Source organism: Nicotiana tomentosiformis, chromosome 11 (assembly GCF_000390325.3).
Source record: "Nicotiana tomentosiformis chromosome 11, ASM39032v3, whole genome shotgun sequence".
In the NCBI taxonomy this organism is placed as follows: Eukaryota; Viridiplantae; Streptophyta; class Magnoliopsida; order Solanales; family Solanaceae; genus Nicotiana; species Nicotiana tomentosiformis.
In genome coordinates this window covers 1,122,273-1,143,687 of record NC_090822.1, presented here as the reverse complement: position 1 = coordinate 1,143,687, position 21,415 = coordinate 1,122,273, and the positions used below count along the sequence as shown (strand labels likewise).

The 21,415-nt window shown below is 36.8% G+C and overlaps 1 protein-coding gene and 1 pseudogene across 1 annotated transcript; one reads left to right on the top strand and one right to left on the bottom strand.

Moving 5' to 3' along the window:
• The first annotated feature begins 8,165 nt into the window (after positions 1-8,165).
• On the top strand, positions 8,166-15,533 carry LOC104098084 (dihydrolipoyllysine-residue acetyltransferase component 2 of pyruvate dehydrogenase complex, mitochondrial-like). Its single transcript, XM_009604743.4, has 19 exons — positions 8,166-8,328; positions 10,497-10,581; positions 10,752-10,837; positions 10,943-11,028; positions 11,129-11,169; positions 11,535-11,590; positions 11,688-11,762; positions 11,873-11,965; positions 12,530-12,766; positions 12,863-12,935; positions 13,095-13,183; positions 13,373-13,458; positions 13,537-13,612; positions 14,261-14,328; positions 14,413-14,479; positions 14,578-14,673; positions 14,756-14,858; positions 14,934-15,029; positions 15,126-15,533. Exons 1-19 carry the CDS (start codon positions 8,290-8,292, stop codon positions 15,194-15,196), a joined length of 1,623 nt encoding a protein of 540 aa, XP_009603038.1. The 5' UTR covers positions 8,166-8,289; the 3' UTR covers positions 15,197-15,533.
• Positions 15,534-15,840: 307 nt separating this feature from the next.
• On the bottom strand, positions 15,841-17,280 carry LOC104098088 (zeatin O-glucosyltransferase-like; annotated as a pseudogene).
• Positions 17,281-21,415: the final 4,135 nt, after the last annotated feature.

The following is a 21,415-nucleotide window of genomic DNA, read 5'->3' as shown; positions in this document are numbered from 1 at the left end:
CATGGATGAAATTCTATACAAGACTAAGGAGGTCTAGAGTTGTGATTTCCCCTATTATCGGAATCCTTTACGCTACGTTTCCTATAAATTTGCCTAAGTCTTCTCTATCGACTATGAGCACTCTAACTGTCGTAACTCTCTCCCGAGTAATTATCACAATTTACTAGGCATATTCTCCCGAATTACGCTAGCTGGCGTTAAGTACAGCTCACTCAGATCGCATCAAGGTTTCGTTATCCCTAAACCCACCTTTAAACCTCCGTATTGATCCCTCATATACGTTTAGGAGTGATATTGTTCAACAACTACCTAAATATGTACTCTCTCTCCCGAGTAATACATACTAAATAGGCACATCTAATTGAGGGTCCTTCAATCAACCACAAGAATAATATAGTTGAACAAATAGAGAAAATACTATGACAAATCTATATTAACGTAACAAGAAAATCATCCTTCAATAGGTTCCATCAAAACCCTAGATTAGGAAGTTAACTACTCATACTCATGGTAACAATATACCAAATATTTTGCATAATTAAAATACAGAGTATAGATGAAAAGATATAGAAATAGATGATTCTAACTCCCAAGAGGTGATTCCACCAGCTCTCCTTGCCTCTAGCTGCCCAAAAACGTGGTTGCTGAAAAACCTTTTGGCTGCTGAAACAACCCCCCCTTCCAAGTAGTGTTTTAGGTCTATTTATATGTGTAGAAGAAACCCTAAACGTGTGGGCCGGGTCCTAGTCAAACCCGGAACGAATTAAGTCTTCAAAACTCGGATTGGACCTGGCGTTAGGCCTGGCGTCGCCAGCCTAACGCCTGGAATTTGGCTGGCCTCGCCAGGCTAAAGCCTGGTCTCTCTTTTTCACTGTTCTCGAGTACACTTTCAATGTTTAAGTATTCCTTTTACTCTACTTTCATCTCCAATTCACCTACATATAAAATAGACTCCATTATGCACAAATAAAGTATAATTTATCATTAAAGCATGTAAAATGCAAGACACATAATGTACGAAACTATGAAATTATAGCCACACATCAGGGGATGAGAGTATTTTGAGTATTTGGGGGTTAGGGTTCTTGAGGTGAAGGGACGATTTTGAGCTCAAATCAAGTCCAATCAACTAAGGTAAGTTGTTAATTATATTTTGGGTTGATTCTTTCTCAATATACATGAGTTCTAACATTATTCTTGTATCCAAATGCTAGATTTCATCATCAAATCCTCAAGAACACTAAAATAACCAAAGTTGTGATTTTTCAAGATTGAGCTACTAGAGGTAGTTTCAATGCTTCAAACTCATTTATTATGAATAGTTAGAAGTATTTGAAGTATTTGTTACAAGTTTTAATGGTTGAAAAGTTGGATTATAAAACTCTAGTTCATGGCATGAGTAGTATTTTTGAGAAAATAAGAGAAAATGAATGATAATCTTGGCGATAAAATTTATGAATACAATAAACCTATGGTATTATTTGTTAGCAAAAGATGGAAGTGATTAACTAAGTAATCACCTGAATTATATATTTTGCAAGTGTTGATTATAGAAGACGATGAATAGTAACTTGGTGGCATTGGACAATTGATGTAGTATCATTAATGACTTCGAATGTGTATTAAAATATAAGAATGAAATTGAACAGCCTAGCATGTAAATCTATTTAGCGATCTGAGTTGTTGGAGGCTTGTAGCCAACTTATGAGCCATATATGGATATTGATAAATATCTTTGGTCATATTTTGATGTAATTAGGATATCTAATTGTAGATATCGACTTGTTGGTGATGTTGAATATTTTAATCAATATTGGAATGATGGAGGAGGATTGAAGGCTTGTGAATATTAATAAAGCGAAAATGAGGTAAGTTGATTAAAACTTAGTCTACTTGAGGGACTTTCTCTAAAAGCATGTTTTGAGTTAATACTTAAGTTATTTGCAAATGTGCTTTCGTGCTTGTGGGGACAAACAAGTACGAATGCCTCCATATACTAGAATATTGCGTTGCATATGTAGTGTCATGCCGTTTTATAATTTTTTTTTTTAAAATCTTGTTGGCAAAATGATACTCAAGGTAAATGTTATAAGTTTTTGTCAAAACTTACGTATGGACAAGAGTATACATATTTGAGTGCTAAAGATAAGTTTTCATGGAAAGTATTTCTCTTAGAAATTGACGAACAGAATAGCACTTGTGGTATCTTTTAAAGATTGATGTGAAATTGCTAAAGGCTTTAGCATGTAAAAGGCTGTTTATTTAATTTTTGTTCAAATGATTTAGATTTTCTATAAATGCTATGAATCTATTTTTGAAGTATCAAATATTTTGGGAGTTACTTGTGTTCACCGAGATTGACTTCGGATATATTGTGTTCGTTGTCATGAAACTACACGTGTCGGTGTAGGCGTAGATGGCCACTTTGTGGTATAGACTACGGCAGAGTGCTCTCCCTCGAGAGAGTACTATTTTGTGTTATTATTGGCATGGCTGAGTCGATTTGTACGGCACTACGATGAGATGACCTGAGCAAGTAGGGTATATGATACCTGCTGCTAGGTACATAACCTAGTTGACCTTCTTATGTCGGTGATGATATAGTACTCCCAATGAAAGGTAAGAATGATTTTCTTATATTTAGGCCTAAGGAGCCGAAAGTGATTTTAATGATTTAAAGCAAACAAAATGATTTTGTATGATTTTATCCAAAATCTCGGATTGAAGTAAATGTTTTAAAATTTTATATTATAGGTTATATTTCACTTGGTTGTTATTTAAAATGACAAGGGTCATGAATTGATAATTTTTTTTTATCGTTTTATATAAAATATTGGTGCATTATTTTTATAAAATTTGTCCCAAGAACTTAAGTTAGAGAGAGTCTATGATACTTATTGAGTACGGATGTGGTGTACTCAGCCCTTAGAGGCCCTGCTTACTTTACATGTTTCATGATGATGCATACGTGGTATGCGGTCAGGCTAGGATGACTCTCTTTCCGAGGTATTATGAAGCAACACTTTTATTTCGTGGTAGCTATCATGTTCTTTCATATTTTATTTTGTTGAAATTACTCCAACTGTTGGTTCTATTCATTGGCATAGAGGCTCCATAGATAGTTGTGAAATGTTGTAGTAACGGGGCTGTACACGACATACATGAAAGTATATTTATTTTACTTAGTCTCATTATTATTATCATGAAAAACTTCATGTGTGATTTTGAATTGGAAAATAAGTTATCATTTAACTTGAAAATGTATATGATTTCCAAGGAGCTTCCGCAGTTAAATTGGTTTTCATGCATATAATTTGGGTGCATCACACGGTGTCACGACCCAAACTCTCTCTGTATAACATCGTGACGGCACATAATCTCTACGACTAGGTAAGCCTAACAAATTATGAAAATAACAAAACGAAAATAAAACTTATGAACTAACTGCAATAGATACTGAATAACAAATAACAATGCCGCTCGGCATGTACAATAACCAAAACGCTAGACGTACATAGCTTTTCCCAAAACCCAGAACATCATAAGTCACAAGCTACAGAAGGAAACTAGTATCTCTATACACCAGAGTCTAACAAAAGAAGTACGAAAGGTAAATGACATAAGAGAGAATAGAGAGGGACTCCGAGGTCTGCGGACGCGACAGATGTACCTTGAAGTCTTCGTACAACAGCAAGCACTCTCAGCTAGTAGCGGGGCTGATAGGAAGCACCTGGATCTGCACACAAAAATATGTGTAAAAGAGTAGCATGAGTATACCACAACGGTACCCAATAAGTGCCAAGCCTAACCTCGATAGAGTAGTGACGAGGTCAGGTCAGGCCCACTGGTATATAATAAATAAAGCAAGAAAATATAACAGTATAATAAGAGACTGGAATTTAACAAAAAAAAAATACAACGATATAACAATGCAACACACAGGGATAAACAACAGGGGATCTCCCGAGATACCGTCTCGTAGTCCCAAAACAAATATGCAGGGAGAACTCCCGAGATACCGCTTCGTAGTCTCAAAAGTAAATATACAGGGAGAACTCCCGAGGTACCGCCTCGTAGTCTCAAAAGTAAATGTGCAAGGAGAACTCCCGAGGTACTGCCTCGTAGTCTAAAAAGTAAATATACAGGGAGAACTCCCGAGGAACCACCTCGTAGTCTCAAAAGTAAACGTGCAGGGAGAACTCCCGAGGAATCGCCTCGTAGTCTCAAAAGTAAATATGCAGGGAGAACTCCCGAGAAACTACCTCGTAGTCTCAAAAGTAAACACACAGCTCAACCGATAAATACCATAGTTAACAACAAGAATTCTACAGTTAAGACTGATAAAGAACAAGAAAAAACAGGAAATCAACTAGGTATGCTTCACAAAGTTCAAATAAGCAGTTAAAGCACATAGACATGCGATATTAGACTAAACATGATAACTACGCATGTTGGAATAGCTCAATTAAGAATGAAAACAGACTAATACTCATTTAAACAGTATAACTCAAATTAAAGGAAAATCAGTAAAATAAATCGGGTTTTTCAACAAATAGCATGTGTACGCACTCATCACCTCACGTACACGGCGCTCACATATCACGACAGTACCAAATCTTAAGGGAATTTCCCCCACACAAGGTTAGGCAAGCTACTTACCTCGAACCAAGCTCAATCCATCGGTAACAATACCTTTTCCACGAATATCCAACTCTGAATGGCCCAAATCTAGCCAAAAACAATTACATATCATAAATACAACTATAATAGACTAATTTAATTAATGAAATCAAGACTTTAACAAAAATTTCGAAATCCGTCCTAAAAAGTTGACCCGGGCCCACATCTTGAAATCGGGCAAAAATTATAAAATTCGAAAGTCCATTCACTCACGAAATCGACCATACCAAATTTATCAAAATCCGACCTCGAATGACCACTCAAAACCCAAAATCAAACTCTTCAAATCCCTAGCCTCAAACTCCCAAATTCCACCTTAAATACACACTAACTAGGTGAAAAAATAAATGGGGAAGCAAGATTATTGATCAAAAATAAGCACAGGGGACTTACCTCAAGAAATCCCACAAAAATGCTCTCAAGAAATAGCCAAACCCGAGCTCAAAATGTCAAAAATGAGCAAAAATCGCGAACCCTTACATTTAAGTATTCTGTCTAGAAATTTCGCACCTGCGGACCTCTAGTCGCACCTGCGATGCCGCACCTGCGGAAAAACTATCGCAAGTGCAGATTCCACTCATGGCCAGGGTTTCCGCTTCTGCGGACCAGGGATCGCACCTGCGATCTCGCTTCTGCGGAGACCCTTATGCTCCTGCGATCCCAAACCTCCTAGGCCTCTCCGCTTTTACGTTCAAGCTTCCGCAGAAGTGACTCCGCTCCTGCGGTCTTCATGTCGCACCTGCGACCCAGGCCAAACTTATCCAGCCCGCATCTGCGATCCTCCTCTTGCACGTGCGAGTACGCACCTGCGGTCACCCCACCGCAGGTGCAAAAACACCAGAAACCAGCAACTTTTAGCAATTTGCATAAGACAAAAAATGATCCGTTAATCACCCGAAATCAACCCGAGCCCCCCGAGACCTCAACCAAACATACTTACCAGTCCTAAAACACCATACGAACTTAGTCGAGCCCTCAAAACATGTCAAACAACAACAAAAACACGAATCACCCTTCAATCCAAACTTAATGAACTTGAAACTTCAAATTTCTACAACCGATGCCGAAACCTATCAAACCACGTCCGATTGACCTCAAAATTTTCACACAAGTCATATTCAACATTACGGACCTACTCCAACTTCCGAAATTAAAATCCGACCCCGATATCAAAAAGTCCACTACCGGTCAAAATCTCCAAAAAATTCGACTTTCGCCATTTCAAGCCTAAATCAGCTACATACCTCAAATTTACAGTCTTGACAAGCTCATAAGTCCAAAATCACCCAACGGAGCTAACGGAACTGACAAAACTCTATTCTGGAATCATCTTTATACTGTTTTGACTACGGTCAAAATTCTAAGGCTTAAGCTTCCGTTTAAGGACTAAGTGTCCCAAAACACTTCGAAACAAAAAACAAACCTCTCGACAAGTCACATAAGCAGAAAAAGATACGGGGAAAGCAGTTAATAGGGGATCGAGGCTATTACTCTCAAAACGATCGGTCGGGTCATTACACATGGTTTGGTTCGCTCGGGTTGGGTGCCGGTCACGTGGTTTTGGGTTGTGACAAAAGGCTTAAAGCTTTAAACAAAGCAGAACGCTAGTTCTGTTTACTCGCGCAGAGCAAAAAGCTTAAAGCCTTATATGAAAAAGAGGCAGCCACGAAACAACCTTGCTGCTTACTCACGCAGTCAATGAAAAGTTCTAAGTTTCTTTACAAATCACTAGTTCTTAAACTTAGGTGTATAAAATTTTCTATTATCAATTATCCTACAATAGTAATAGGTAATAATTGAATAGTTAATTCCCTTTTTTTCCCTGTATCAACAATAAGTTCCAAGTTTAGGTGTGAAACTTTGAAATTAATTAATTGGAACTCCCGAAGCATAAAGTCAGGATAATTGGAACTCCCGAAGCATAAAGTGAAGTATTTTTTTTTAGATAAGAAAGAAAAAGAAAAAAAAATTCTTTTAGAATATTCATAAAAACTGTTGTTATGCAATTATTTTAGAATTGTTCTGAGAAGCTTTATGTTTTTCATGCATTTAGAATATTTGCTTGTAATGTATATTTTATTAAAGTTCCGTTTCTTGTCGTTGAGACTCACTGAGTACAATGGATGGTACTGACGTTCTCTTCTGGGAACCTGCGTTGGTCTGCGGTACAACGTAGGAACTGATTTTGCAGGTGAGCAGACTACAGGTTAGGACTTCCCTCACTTCCAGTGCTATTGGTGAGCTCCGCTTTTGTTCGTGGAGTATTCCTTTGAGTCGTCATTATTTTGCTATTTTTTTTGTTTACTTAGAGAACTAGCCAGGAAATCTCATGTCCTGAGCAGTGTGTCAGTTTATCAGTAGAGGTTTCATAGACACAGTCGGTGGGTTAAGATTCATGTGTTTTTGATAATAATTTTACAGTATTTCAGTAGTTACTCCGAATAAAGTTTTGGAGTGGATTTATTTTAGATATTCAAATTAGTTAAAAGTATTTGATTAAAGTATTGCCTTGTTGCATATAAAGTTTGAAATTATAATAGTTTTGATAAGTACAAATGATTCGTTTGGTCAAACTTAGCGATCGGGTGCCGATCACAACTTGTCCAAAATAATGGGCGGAGATAAAAACGAATGTAAATGGAAAGATAAGTGCATTTTCAGAATTTGAGAGGCGCTATATTACCGACCTTAGCCTACCTAATATGGCTATAGCCATTTATTTTAAAAATTGAATTTAAAATATAAAAGAGAAATAGAAAACATATAAAAAGTGAGGTGAGTGGGGGAAGAGTATTAGTGGGACATAAAAAAAAAGTAATTTTTGAAAATAGTATTTGAAGTTAAGTTGAAAAATGATATTTGAAATTTAAAATTATGTTTGAACATATATTTCACTTGTAAAAATATTACAATTTTGTGTGTGCAAAAATAAAAATCAAAAATTTGAAAAAGTAGTCAAAACTACTTTTTGATTATTGAAAAACTCGTTTTCGAAAAATCTCCAGAAACTTACGAAATTTTATGAACAAACACATTAAAAAAAAAAAAAAATTAAATTATGGACAAACGGGTCCTTAGTCATAATATACATACAAAGGTCTATGGTTAGGAGGCATTTTATCCTTAAACTTTAGCAGAATTAACTAAAATAGCCGCTCACACAATAACTTAAACTTAAAATGATCGACAGATACATAATATATGAATAATTTATGTATAATATTTGTATAATTATATATAATTATTGTATAATTTATATATACTGATTAAAAAAAATAAATAATGAATTTGATCGACTATTTGTAATAATAAACGAAAAAGGGCCAAAATTGACCCAGTACATCTGCCTAGGATATTTTTGTCTGTACATTAATAGTTAGTTATTTTTTGCCCCTGCCATTTATAAAACCGGTATATATTTGCCACTGTAATTTGACAAAGATTCACTTTTGCCCTTTTCAATAAAAGAAAGTCACAATATACATACGGCTGCTAAGCTTAGTATTAAGGGGAAGGCTCCTCCATTTTTGTTTGTTGCGCCCAATTCCACACTCCAAAAGCCACCACCACCGAATTAAAGGTGTTCTGGTTTGTGGAACCATTACAATCATGACGTATGCTACTCACGTTCTTCGTCACTCCAAAAAGGTAAGGTGTGATTGTGATTCTTCAGATTTCCTTTTTCTTTTTGTTTATTTCAATTTGAATCCCTAAAATCTGCATAATTTTGAGTCTGATTTACAATTGTAGTATGATCCATATTAGTCCGTGAATTGTTGTGCCGCATTTTAAGTCAATCGAGTTTGGAGTCCGTGCGATTCATTTATATTGATGTTCGGTTGAACGAGGCGCATTTTCATTTGATAATCACAAGCTGGTTGAGCTGCGATTTTTTTGGAGCCAGCTTGCACGCACATCGGTTATTACACACTAGCTCCCCAGCAACTCTGTCCATCAAGGCTTAGAGGCAGATGGGAGATTTGAATTTGGGGCCTCATGGTTCTCGTCCCAGTTCATTCGCGACACCCTTGGGTGCGGAAAAAGATCTTTTCTATTTTGTTTTAGTCTTGTAGACTCTTGGCATATGGTTTGGTGCTTGATATTAATCTATGGTGAAATCTCAAAGCAATTGGCCGAACAATTTTGGAATGCTTGCTAGTATTTAGTTATTTTTTCCAGTCTCTCGCTTTCCCTTTCTAGGTATAAGTATTTCATCCTATGTTGCTTGGACTCTTCAAAATACGTGGCACATCCGTGTTGACACAACGTGGGTGTGGCCGTGGGGTCCATATCAGATTTGGTCAACTTACCTTGGGTGCTTTGACTAAATTTATGACCAAGAAGAATAAATTGATTGGGCATTTGGTTTGATAGATATATATAGTTATAGTTGTATAATTAGGAGAATGCTTTGCTATTACACGAGACATCTTATGAATAAAATATTAGGTGTTCATAAAGAATTAAATTAGTTTTAGTTTAATAGCTTTAGTTAATCGAAATATATACTCCATAATATACATTTATTAGTCGTATCCCAGCACCCATATCCGCACTCGGATCAATACCCCTGTATCCTAAAACTTATGTGATAAAGAATCCGACCTCTATATCCGCACCCGTCCAAGCAACATTGCGGTGTTAAAGAAGAAAAGAAAAGAAAGGGATATACTTTGAATTATATACTTGAGTATAAAATATGAGTCTCAAGGTTTTTGGACTACGGGGTTATGGAGGAGTACTAGAGCTCTATGGAAAAATGTTGTTGAAAATATTGGTTTTGTGGTGGGTGATGGAAGAAGGATTGCTTTTTGGAATGATATTTGGATTAGGCAGGCTCCCTTAAAAGAGTTATTCCCAGTTCTTTTCAGACTCACTGTTTTACTGAATGCTACTTTGGCTATTACTAGAGGGCAGGAGAATGGAATTCAATTTTAAGAGACATGGGGATTGGGAAGAATGGCTGAATTCTTGGAAGTACTTGAACCCTTTAGAGGTTTGACCCAAGGACAAGACAAACTACTCTGGAAAGCTCATAGCAAGGGTATTCTTCACAGTGAACTCTTGTTATAGGCTAATTCTGTTGAAAATCTGTAAGACAAATGCCCAATATAAAAGTGGCATGCTTCACTTGGTTGGTGGCTAGAAAGGCTTGCCTGACACATGAAAATCTACAGAAAAGAAGATTTAATTTGTGCTCAAAGTGTTACCTTTGTGGAGTCAAGTCTGAGAATGCCAGTCTCTTATTGCATTGCCATATTACTGGTCAACTGTGGCAGCTGCTTCTTAACGTGGTGGGACTTAAATGGGCCATGCCTAAAGATACTTGTGACCTGTTAAAGTGCTGAAGCATTGAAGTAAGAAGTACAAATCAGAAGAAGTGGTAGTATACCATCTCTGCATGCATATGGTGGAGTTGGACTATATGGAGAGATAAATGACAAATGCTTCGAACTTCAAAGACAAAGGAAACTCCATTCAGAAGATAAAATGAATTGCTTACTTTTAGTGTAAACAGAATTATGTAAATGAAGCTGAGGCAATGATAGATCCCATGGATCCCTTTAAGATTAGGAAGGGACGCTCCATAGGACTCTCTGTAAATACTTTTGAACAACACCTTCTTGGTGCCTTTTTTTAAAAATAATACACTTACCTTTCTCAGATTTTTTTTTTATATACCTAGAATGCAGGTCATTTCTTTGAAATGCCATCGCCTAATCTACGTCATTTATGCCCTTTGGAACATTCAAATGTGTGTTCAATTATTCCAGAACTTGTTCATCTCATTTTTTTCTGTTTCCGTTGCTTTGCAGATCAGAAGTTCTTCAAATTTATTACGGCATGACTCTGTCCGCTGGTTCAGTAATGGCACGAGGCCTTCTGTGGAGAAGGGAGACGGTAAATTAGTAGATTTAATTATTCTTGTTGATGAATTATCCACGTTATCATATGTTTGTCATTCTGAACATCTAATGGTCACTTATTTTCTTGTTATTGGCTCTCTCATGGTGGTGATGTTTCATTTTTTTCCCTTGTAATCATTGACTCAAATATGTGTGCTTTTACAGATATTTTAAGGTGCCAGTCTGGTTTCAATAGATGCAACTCAGGTTCAGCAGTCTCCAACAACAGTTGTAGAGCAGTATCTCCCATGGTTGTGACTAAACCTCTATTTCTTTGTTAACCTTCTTTTATAGCTTGCCTTTCCTGCTGGATTTTGAGCAGCAATCAGATTATCTTAACGTGCTTCTAACTGTAGATGTCATGTGTGGCAACATATGGAAATGCTCTGAGAACTGCAATTGCTCCATCCGCCTCCACCGCTAGCATGGCTTTCATGAGAGGGTTTGTTCTCTGGCTTACTTCTTCCCTTAAAAATACTTTTAGAAAATAATTTTTTGATCAGACTCTTGAAGCAGATTCTGATTTGTCTTCTTTGTGTCAGATCACAAGTGCCTTCAGGGAGGTGTTTCTCCACAGCTTCAGGTACTTGTTTTTAGTGTCACTTCGGCTTTTGGCTATTTAACTAGAAAATCTGTTCTCAGGGCATCCTTCAAAATGCTTATAAACCATGCTTTATTTCAATGGGCATTTATCTACTCGCTGCAACTTTAGTCCTATTTTTATCGGTTAAGGTTCATGGGAGGACAACTTCATGTCAATGCACACTAATAGAGTCATTTGCATTGACATTTACCCTATCTTCTGCTTTAGTATTTGTGTCTGTTTTTCGAACTTATTGCCTGAGGCATCCTTCTTATCCTTAGTTGCTTTAATTTGGAAACATGGAACCAAAGTGGGAGAACCCTCAAATTTGGAATCAAATTAATCTGGCGTCTTCTCTATTTTAGATTTTCCTCCACACCAAGAGATTGGTATGCCCTCTCTTTCACCTACAATGACAGAGGTATGTAGCTTCTCTCACTAAAGCTCCTTCGAGCATCGTTATTATTTTCCACTTACGTTTGTCTTAGCGCCTCAGCGGTTCCATACTTGTAATGCAGGGAAATATTGCCAGATGGTTAAAGAAAGAGGGCGATAAAGTTTCTCCTGGTGAAGTGCTATGTGAAGTGGAAACAGTATGATCATTTTAAGCTTCTTTTATCATGATGTTGTTGAGGGAGTTTTCTCCCTTATGTGTCTTAACTTCTGGATTCTGGTATTTATGCTACTCATTCAATCCCTATAGGATAAAGCAACAGTGGAGATGGAGTGCATGGAAGAGGGATATCTAGCTAAGATTCTTCGCGGAGACGGAACAAGCAGTATCAAAGTTGGAGAGGTATTGATGCTTAATCCAATTGATTGAGAGTACCAATTTGGACTGTTTATCTTGGTGTTGGATAATTTAGACCTTAAGCCATGTGGTAAAGGGACTCACTGTCATCTGTATTGTTGAAGGGCTCACCGTTATCTGTATTGTTGAATTTTTCACTTGTTAGTTGAGGATTTGCACTGCGTGGATGTAAAATCTCTACATACTTGTATAGATCTGCATTTATATAGTTGATGCATACACAGCACATTCCACCACAAAGGCTAATTTGGTCCTTCTAGTCCCTTCTTTTGACCTATATTCTAGTTGGTACTTTGTTTCTAGGCTGGTGCTTTGCTGAACCTTTGATATTTTAGCTAATAGCTGAATAGTGAACCTGACAATTCCCTATTTTATGTTGTAATCCATCAGGTCAGTCACAATAAGCTCCTAATCTCATATAGTTGACCCAGCAGAAGTTCTTTCCTCTGTGAATCTTATTGTGCCTTGAGCTACATGCCAAAAAAAGCGACATCATTGTGAGAATCAATCATAATTTTTGTTGTTTGATGAATGTTGGAAATTCTGTAGGTGATTGCTATTACTGTTGAAGAGGAAGATGACATTGCAAAATTTAAAGATTACCAACCTTCAACATTGGATGCTACGCCTTCACCGAAAGCGCCTCCTCCTCCACCTCCTCCCAAAGAAGAGGTTGCCGAGAAACCTGTCACTCCATCAGAGACAAAAGTTTCTAAACCTAGTGCGCCTCCGGCAGATCGCATTTTTGCTAGTCCTCTGGCTAGGAAAATGGCGGAAGATCACAATGTATATTTTCTTCAGTTAAATTTTCTTCGAAAATATGATTCAGGTTAATATGTTTTAGCCTTGAGGTTAATTCTGCATTTGTATGAACATGAGCAGATACCTCTCTCAAACATCAAAGGAACAGGTCCTGAGGGACGTATTGTGAAGGCTGATATTGAAGATTATCTTGGTAACCTTCTTTCTAGTCTGCACATATATACTTATATGCTAGTTGATGTTACTATTGGTTTTATGTCGCTGAACTATCTCCTTTTTTTTGCTGATGGAAAGAAGTTGTTATGTAGTCTTAGAAGAATCAATGATCTTTATTTTTCCCTTGATAATGTAGCTTCTCGAGGAAAGGAAGCCCCTGCAGCAGCTGCCAAGGCTGAGGCATCTCTTGATTACACAGATATTCCTGTTTCACAGATAAGAAAGGTACTATTTACACCTCTAGGGTATGCATCCTCGTGTTCCCAGAATAAGCCAATTTTAGATGCTCGTCCATGTTATCTCCAATTAATCCCTTGTATTAAGTGTTAGCCTGTTAGGTATACTTCTTGTTTACCCACTTCTTTTACAAGCACAAGTTTTGTCCTAATACCAGTTTTGGTGTAATCTGTGCAGGTGACAGCTTCTAGGTTGCTGCTGTCAAAGCAAACCATTCCCCATTACTATTTGACTGTGGATGCATGCGTCGACAAACTTATGGAGTAAGTATTACTTTCATTGTTCAACAGCCAAATTGATTTTTTTTCTGTTATTTATCTTGCCTGTTGCTTGGTCTGCAGATTGAGGAGCCAGCTCAACTCATTGCAAGAGGCTTCGGGAGGAAAGAAGTTATCTGTTAATGATCTTGTAATAAAGGTATGAAATACTCCATTTAGATCCACTGTGCCACCTGACAAGGAAGAAGGAAAAGAGAGCAATGGTCTTGTTATCTCGTCTCAAGGAGTCGATTCTAGCCTTTCTGTATTTCGTGAAGGGTCCAGAAAAGAGAGAAAAAGTCTTGTCAAAACCCAAGAGAGAGACTACGCATGGACGTCTGTGCCAAAATTTGAGCCGGAATGTCGTAGATTTCTCTCATAAGAAATCTGAATAACTTCTAACTTGCTTTCTTAACTACTGCGCCTTGTCAAAACACAGATATTCCTCGGTCCCATTATATGTGATGTTTAGAACTATTTGGAAATCGAACTGATTTTCTTGGCTACATTTTTTCTGGATAATAAATATGTTTAACTGTAAAAAGTTGTAAATTTCTCTTGATAGGCAAAGAAGTTACAATTTTCAGTGATACTTTTAATATAATTTCTAAATATATAAACTTTGCTTATGTTGAAGAAATGGGTGTAAATATGTAAATTTTACACTTATGTTTAGGTCTTTTGACCACTGTTTCGACTTTATTTGGAAAGGAAGGAGTACATAATACGGGGTGTATAAGAGATATTGTCGTCAGTTATTTGTGGTGACCTGTCTCAGAGAGAGATGACCTGGGTAACTTCATTGCAGGCTGCTGCTTTAGCTCTTCGAAAAGTTCCTCAGTGCAACAGTTCATGGACCAATGATTACATTCGCCAGTAAGTGGAATATATGTGCGAGAAGACTTCTGTTGTTGAGATTTGCTATGTATATTAATAGTGCATTCTTTCTTGCAAACACAGGTATCACAACATAAATATCAATGTAGCAGTGCAGACTGACAATGGACTTTACGTTCCTGTTGTCAGGGTTCGTTCTCATCCCAGTCTGCTGCTTATAGTAATTGGATATTTCTTGATTCTTACTACCTGTTATATCTCATCTTAGAAAATCCGCATTGTTGGCAGGATGCTGATAAGAAAGGTTTATCCACTATTGCCGAGGAAGTGAAGAACTTAGCCCAGAAAGCAAAAGAGAACAGCTTAAAACCACAGGATTATGAGGTGTGCATTGCAGTTAAATATCTTCTTTTGCATAGTTGGACAAAAGTATATTTTATTCAACTCTTGTTTCTTTTTTTCACAGGGAGGAACATTCACTGTTAGCAATTTGGGAGGGCCTTTTGGTATAAAACAGTTTTGTGCCATCATTAACCCTCCACAATCAGCCATCCTAGCTGTTGGTTCTGGTAAGTTTGCATCTCATTGAACTGATTTATTTCAGCTGTGATATCTTGTGCTTATCACCACTTGCTCTTAAACAGCTGAGAGAAGGGTGATACCTGGTTCGGGCCAAGACCAGTATAAGTTTGCTAGTATGATGTCTGTAACATTGAGCTGTGATCACCGGGTGATTGATGGTGAGTGACTTTACTGGCTATTAGATAGTTGGTTCTTCATATCCACTTCTTTAAAAAGCAATTCACGATTAACCTTAATAATTTCCTTTTGTCCAGGCGCAATTGGTGCACAATGGCTCAAAGCATTCAAAGGCTACATAGAGAGTCCAGAGTCTATGTTACTGTAGATTGATACTTCTCTTTTTTTTTTTTTTTTAGATCCTTTGAATTCTTCACGTTTTTCTCAACAAATGGGATGAGTTTGGATGTATGATAAGTGGGATTATACGTGCCGTGGCCTGATCTTAGTGCTTTGATATAAGCATTTTTATTAGGGAAAGTGGCTGAATAACTTGGGAATAAATGAGGCTGCAAGGCCATGTACCATTGATTTAGGCTTTCCATCGCAGAGTGTTAACTCCAGATTTTGCTCGAGGTCATTGAGTTGATTATCTGTCTGAACTACATGGAATCCTTGCTGGAAATTCATTATATTTTAATAAAATTCACTAATCTGTTAAGTTAGAGATGCTTCAACATGAGGCTGTTGCTTGAATCCATGATTATCTTCTTGATTAACATATGGGTACAGTTCTGTCTGTTTCAATATCGTTTCTTAGAGCTAAGATAAAAACGTATTAACAATTAAATTTAGTGTAGCAAATTCTTTATATCAGCTGGATAAGGAGGTGTCATATTTTTTCATAGAACAAAGTTGATAATTTGGTTTAGAATTATATTGAAATTGAGGTGTAGTTGATTGACATAAAACATGTTTTTATTTAAGGTAAAAGATAAAAATGTATCTAACTTGACCAAAGAAAAGATGAAAGCTACTCAAATAAAAGACATACATTTTTTCCCCTCAATCTTTGCCACACTAGTGTAATACACAGCCAAAAACTAGACAAGTTTAGTGAATCAAAAGCAATCTATCTACTAATATAATCAATAAAGGAATTGAGCTCTAGTTGAGAAACACCTCCTTCATTTCTTGATTGCCAAACTTCTCTCCCCAACTTCTCAGCCCTACTTCTCATCTCCTCCGCTTCTTTAGACACCATCAATCTATTTACAACTTTCTCAATTGTTAATGAGCTAACCAATTCCATTTTGTGAGCTTGTTCTGCCACTTGAATACCAACTTCTAAAATATCAGTTATTAGTGTAGCATTCCAAGGTTGTTCAGAGTGCATTGGCCAGGCTAATATAGGGACTCCCCATTGTAATACTTTCCATGCATGAATTCCACCCACAATGGCTCATAAATACCTATTCCTTCCATTCTTTCTTCATACCCTTTTGGTAATCTTGCTTTTCTTCTTTCTCCATCAAAAACATTTCCTTTATCTGCATCTCTCAACACCCACAAAAACATTTGCTTGCTCCTTTCTAGGCCCATAGCCAATTCTTGAATTTGTTCATCGGTCATTGTAGTCGTCGATCCAAAAGAGATGTAAAGAACAGATTTTGGAGCTTGTTTATCTAGCCATTCCAAGCTTTTGTGCCTGCTTCTTGAATCTTTGCCTGCAACCATTGTTAAATCTGGTAGTATAGGTCCAATCGACCATTGCTTCTTGTTTGCATTCATTTCCAACTTGTTTAACATATCAACATAAGTTCCTTCAATCAATCTGCATGAGTTGAATACATCTCCTGATCTGTAGTGCATAAACTCATACTGATAAGCCATAAAATTCATGATTTCCGAGGAAAAACACCCTTCCATTGATGGTAGATTTTTTGGCATTCCCTCAACTGGAAAAGGTCTTCCAATAGCTTCCCAAAAGCTAAAGAATTGAGTGAAAGCAGAGATGCAATTAAAGGCATAGGACTCTGCATTTGGAATGGAGGAAACATCTTGCACCACAGAAGACATAAGAGGGTCATGTATAACAACAATTCTTTTCACTTTGTTGGAGAATTCATGTAGGAGATTCGAAAACGGTTCATGTAGCTGTTTAGAGGCTTCAAAAGATGGTTGAAGATGTGTTGGAAATTTTGAGGTGGAATTTTGAACAGGAGGAGGTGACTCAAAATCTGGAGTTGGGAGTTCATGAAACTGAATTTTCTGCATATCTTGAAGGTTTCTTGATTTAGCCTGCTGAATGTGAGTTTGGAAGCCAACAAAATGAGTTGGAATTTCATATGAAGAGATCAGACATGAAAATTGTAGCAGCTGGTTAAGATGGCCTTGTGCTGGAAATGGCACTACAAATACAACAACAGATTCCATACTTTTCTTCTTTACTCAGATTTATTTTTTGGGCAAGTTCACTGTCTTATTTGTGTAGATTTTGATTAATAAGGGACCATGTTATATAGAATTTATTAAAGTATCTCTAGATAATATTTCTTGTTTTCCAAGGAAAATGAGGTCAACAAAAGTACATATTTTAAGGTAGTCTAAAGAATAGGATAAGAAAACTGAACTTTGTCAGACTAAGATATGATTTAAAAAACCTGAACTTTACCTCATCATCTATATCATATATAGCAGCTGTTGCTTTATATATTTTATTTGCTTCTCCAGAATTAGACTTCTTGTTATTACAAGATGCGGGAAGCGAGGTTTAGATGGTTCGGACATGTTCAGAGGAGAAGCCCAGATGCTCCGGTACGGAGGTGTGAGCAGCTGGTTGTGGATGGCACGAGAAGAGGTAGAGGGCGACCTAACAAGTATTGGGGAGAGGTGATCAGGCAGGATATGGCGAGGCTTCAGATTTCCGAGGACATGACACTTGATAGGAAGATGTGGAGGTCGAGTATTAGGGTTGTAGGTTAGGAGGTAGTTGAGTCGTGCCTTACTTCGTACCATTGTGGGACTAGCCATGTAGGGTTTTTGTCTAAGATAGCTATTTGTAATGTTGTGACTTACTATTTCGCTTTTCAGTGCATGTCCTATTTACTAGCTATCGCTTTTGCTTTGCATCTTTCTTCTAGATTTTATGGTGTTCCTATTTTTCTTATGATTATTGTGGTGATACTAATATTTACTAATATTGTCTCCCTTTGCTTTGCATCTTTCTTCTAGATTTCATGGTGTTCCTATTTATCTTATGATTGTTGTTGTGATACTAATATTGTCTCCTTTTTGTCATTTTATCTTTTTATTTTTTTGAGCCGAGGGTCTTTCGGAAACAGCCTCTCTACTCCTTCGGTGTAGGGGTAAGGTCTGCGTACATACTACCCTCCCCAGACCCCATTAGTGGGATTTTACTGGGTTGTTGTTGTTGTTGTTATTACTTGAATAAAACAAAGTCATTGATGGTATAGTAATATTGTAAGCCAAATTGATGCCAGCACTTTTGTACAATTTAATGGAAAATCAACTCTATTAGACTCATACATCTTCCATTTTTTTAAGAGGTTGGTAAAGTTATTGTTATGCGATCGGAAGATCACAAATTCGAGTCGTGGAAATAGCTTATTGCAGAAATATAGGGCGAGACTGCGTATAATAGACCATTGTGGTCCGATATTTTTCCGGACCCTGCGCATAGCGGGAGCTTAGTGCACCAGACTGTCTTTTATCTTCAAATATACAACTTGAGCAGGAGCAGTTGGTGAGTGCATTGCAAGTTATTTGGAAATGGGACAAACACAAGTAAATTCCATTAATCATAGCAACAAGTGGTTGCTCAAAATTGTGTACAATGACAATGGACATAGACCTTTTCATCATATAGGGAATCTAAAAGTCTAATATCAAAGTAATGTATAATCTTCAAGTTAAACCAAAAATATAACGACAGGAAAAATATCTAAATCTCAATCAACAGTTGCAACAACTTTGTTTTTCTGATATACTTGCTACTCCTTTCCAACTAGATTGTCCATAGGATGCATAGAGACGGAGCTCTCCAACCTTTTCGGTTGAGAATTGTCGTTCTGGTCCTTCTAATTACAAATTTTTCCAATTGGTATTATGTGATAACAATCATCAAGAAGAAACCGAATCATATTTTTTCAAGTCAATTCTCAATGGAAGCAGCAGCTACAAGTATAGGTAGCATGTGTGGGGCTCATATTAAAGAAAAACAAAGAAGAAAATGAGAGGTGCCTAACTTTGTTGAAAAATTCTAGGACTAAATCAACAACAAGACATCTTCTTTGTAGTAGTTGAATGACATATCTTACTATAAATAGAGGTCTCCATTCTTCATTTCAATTACACCAAAATAAGAGAGAAGCAATAGAAGTTAGAGAGAGTAATCCACAGATTGTAGTCTGTGAGATAAATAGTGAGTGTGAGTAATATTGTAGTGAGGTATTTTAATTAAAGAGTGTTATTTCTTTCAATATTGTAGTAATCTCTTGACACTACTAAGTTGTAATATTATAGTGATTATATTGCTCCGATCGGGTATTGTATTTTACCCATTAAAAGAGTTGGTGTCATTGTTACTCTCTTGTGTTGTTATTATTTGTCGTGGATATTATTCCTAGGTGAGATTATTTTTTCCAACAACATGATATCAGAGCCATGACAAATAATGGTACGCTGTCTTTTCAGTGCCCCCGTCTCACAAAAGATAATTATGAGAAATGATGTCTACGTATGAAAGACATTCTTAGCTCTGAGGATGTGTGAGAAATCGTAGATAGAGGGTATGCAAAATCCGATAATGAGGAAGCTCTGCCTCAAAATAAAAAAGATGTCTTGGCAAAGACAAGGAAGAAGGATCAACAAGCTCTCACGCTTATCCATCAATGTCTCGATGATGCCATGTTCGAGAAGGTGACAGATGCTACCACCTCAAAGAAAGATTGGGAGATTTTACAAAATTCTCTTCAAGGAGTTGACAAGGTGAGGAAGGTAAAACTTCAAACTCTAAGGGCTGATTTTGAAGTTTTAAAAATGAAAGAATCCGAATGTATTTCAGATTATTGTTCAAAAGTGAAGGATGTTGTAAATCAATTAAGAAGATATGGGGAGGACATAAAAGATGTCTGTGTGGTAGAAAAGATCCTTCGCACTTTAACACCTAAATTTAATTTTATGGTGTGTGTTATTGAGGAGTCTAAAGATTTAGACTCTATGATGGTAAAGCAATTGGAAGGTTCTTTACAGGCCCATGATGAAAAGATCAAGAGGAGACAAGAAGTACCATTGGAGCAACTTCTAAAAACTCAGGCATCCTTCAAAGATTATGGAGGTAAAAAGAGCTATCGAGAGAATGGACGGGGATGAGGTCGTGGCAGTCATGGAAGAGGAAGAGGACGTGGCTACTACCAAGAAAATAATAGACAAAGGTATGACAAATTAAAAATTGAGTGTTATAATTGTCATAAATTTGGTCATTACTCTTGGGAATGTCGTAGCAATGTTGAAGAAAAAGCTAACCTTGTTGACAACAAGAAAGAAGAAGTTGAGTCAATGCTACTAATGACACTCAAGGAAGAAGACAAGGATGATTACAGCTCGTGGTATTTGGACAATGGAGCAGGCAATCATATGTGTGGATGCAAAGAGAAGTTTGTGGATATCAATAAAACGGTGAGAGGTAATGTGTCCTTTGGAGATACCTCAAAGATTCAAATTGAAGGGATAGGTACGATTCTGATCTCCTGTAAAGATGGTAGTCACAAGTTAATTCAAGATGTTTATTATGTCCCAAAATTAAAAAGTAATATTTTGAGTTTGGGCCAACTTCTTGAAAAGGAATACGACATCCACATGAAAAATATGCATTTTTGACTTAGAGATTCAAGTGAAATTCTAATTGCTAAAGTGCATATGGCTAAGAATAGATTATTCTCTCTGAATCTTAAGGCAATTGATGCAAAGTGTTTGAAGGCTAATATGCAAGATGAATCATGGTGTTGGCACATGCGATTTGGGCACTTGAATTTTGAAGAGCTCAAATCAATGGGAGAAAAGAATATGGTGCATGAGATACCATCAATAAGCCAGCCCAATCAATTGTGTGAAGCTTATCTTCTTGAAAAATATGCAAGGAGGATTTTTCCAAAGGAGGCCATGTCAAGATCAACCAAGCCGCTTCAGCTTGTTCACACTGATATGTGTGGATCAATCAATTCACCTTCCTTTGATAAAAGTAAATACTTTCTACTTTTCATTGATGACTTTAGTAGAAAAACTTGGGTTTATTTCTTGAACCAAAAACCTGAAGCTTTTTGCTACTTTTAAAAATTTTAAAGTACTTGTAAAAAAAGAAAGTGGCTATGAAATAAAAGCTTTAAGGTCCGATAGAGGAGGCGAATTCACTTCAAAAGAATTTAATGACTTTTGTAAATCTCATGGAATTTATCGCCCTCTAACGATACCTTATTCACCCCAACAAAATGGAGTTGCAGAGAGAAAGAATCGAACGATTCTTAATATAGCTAGATGTATGTTAAAAGCTAAAAATATGCCCAAGAAATTTTGGCCAGAAGTTGTA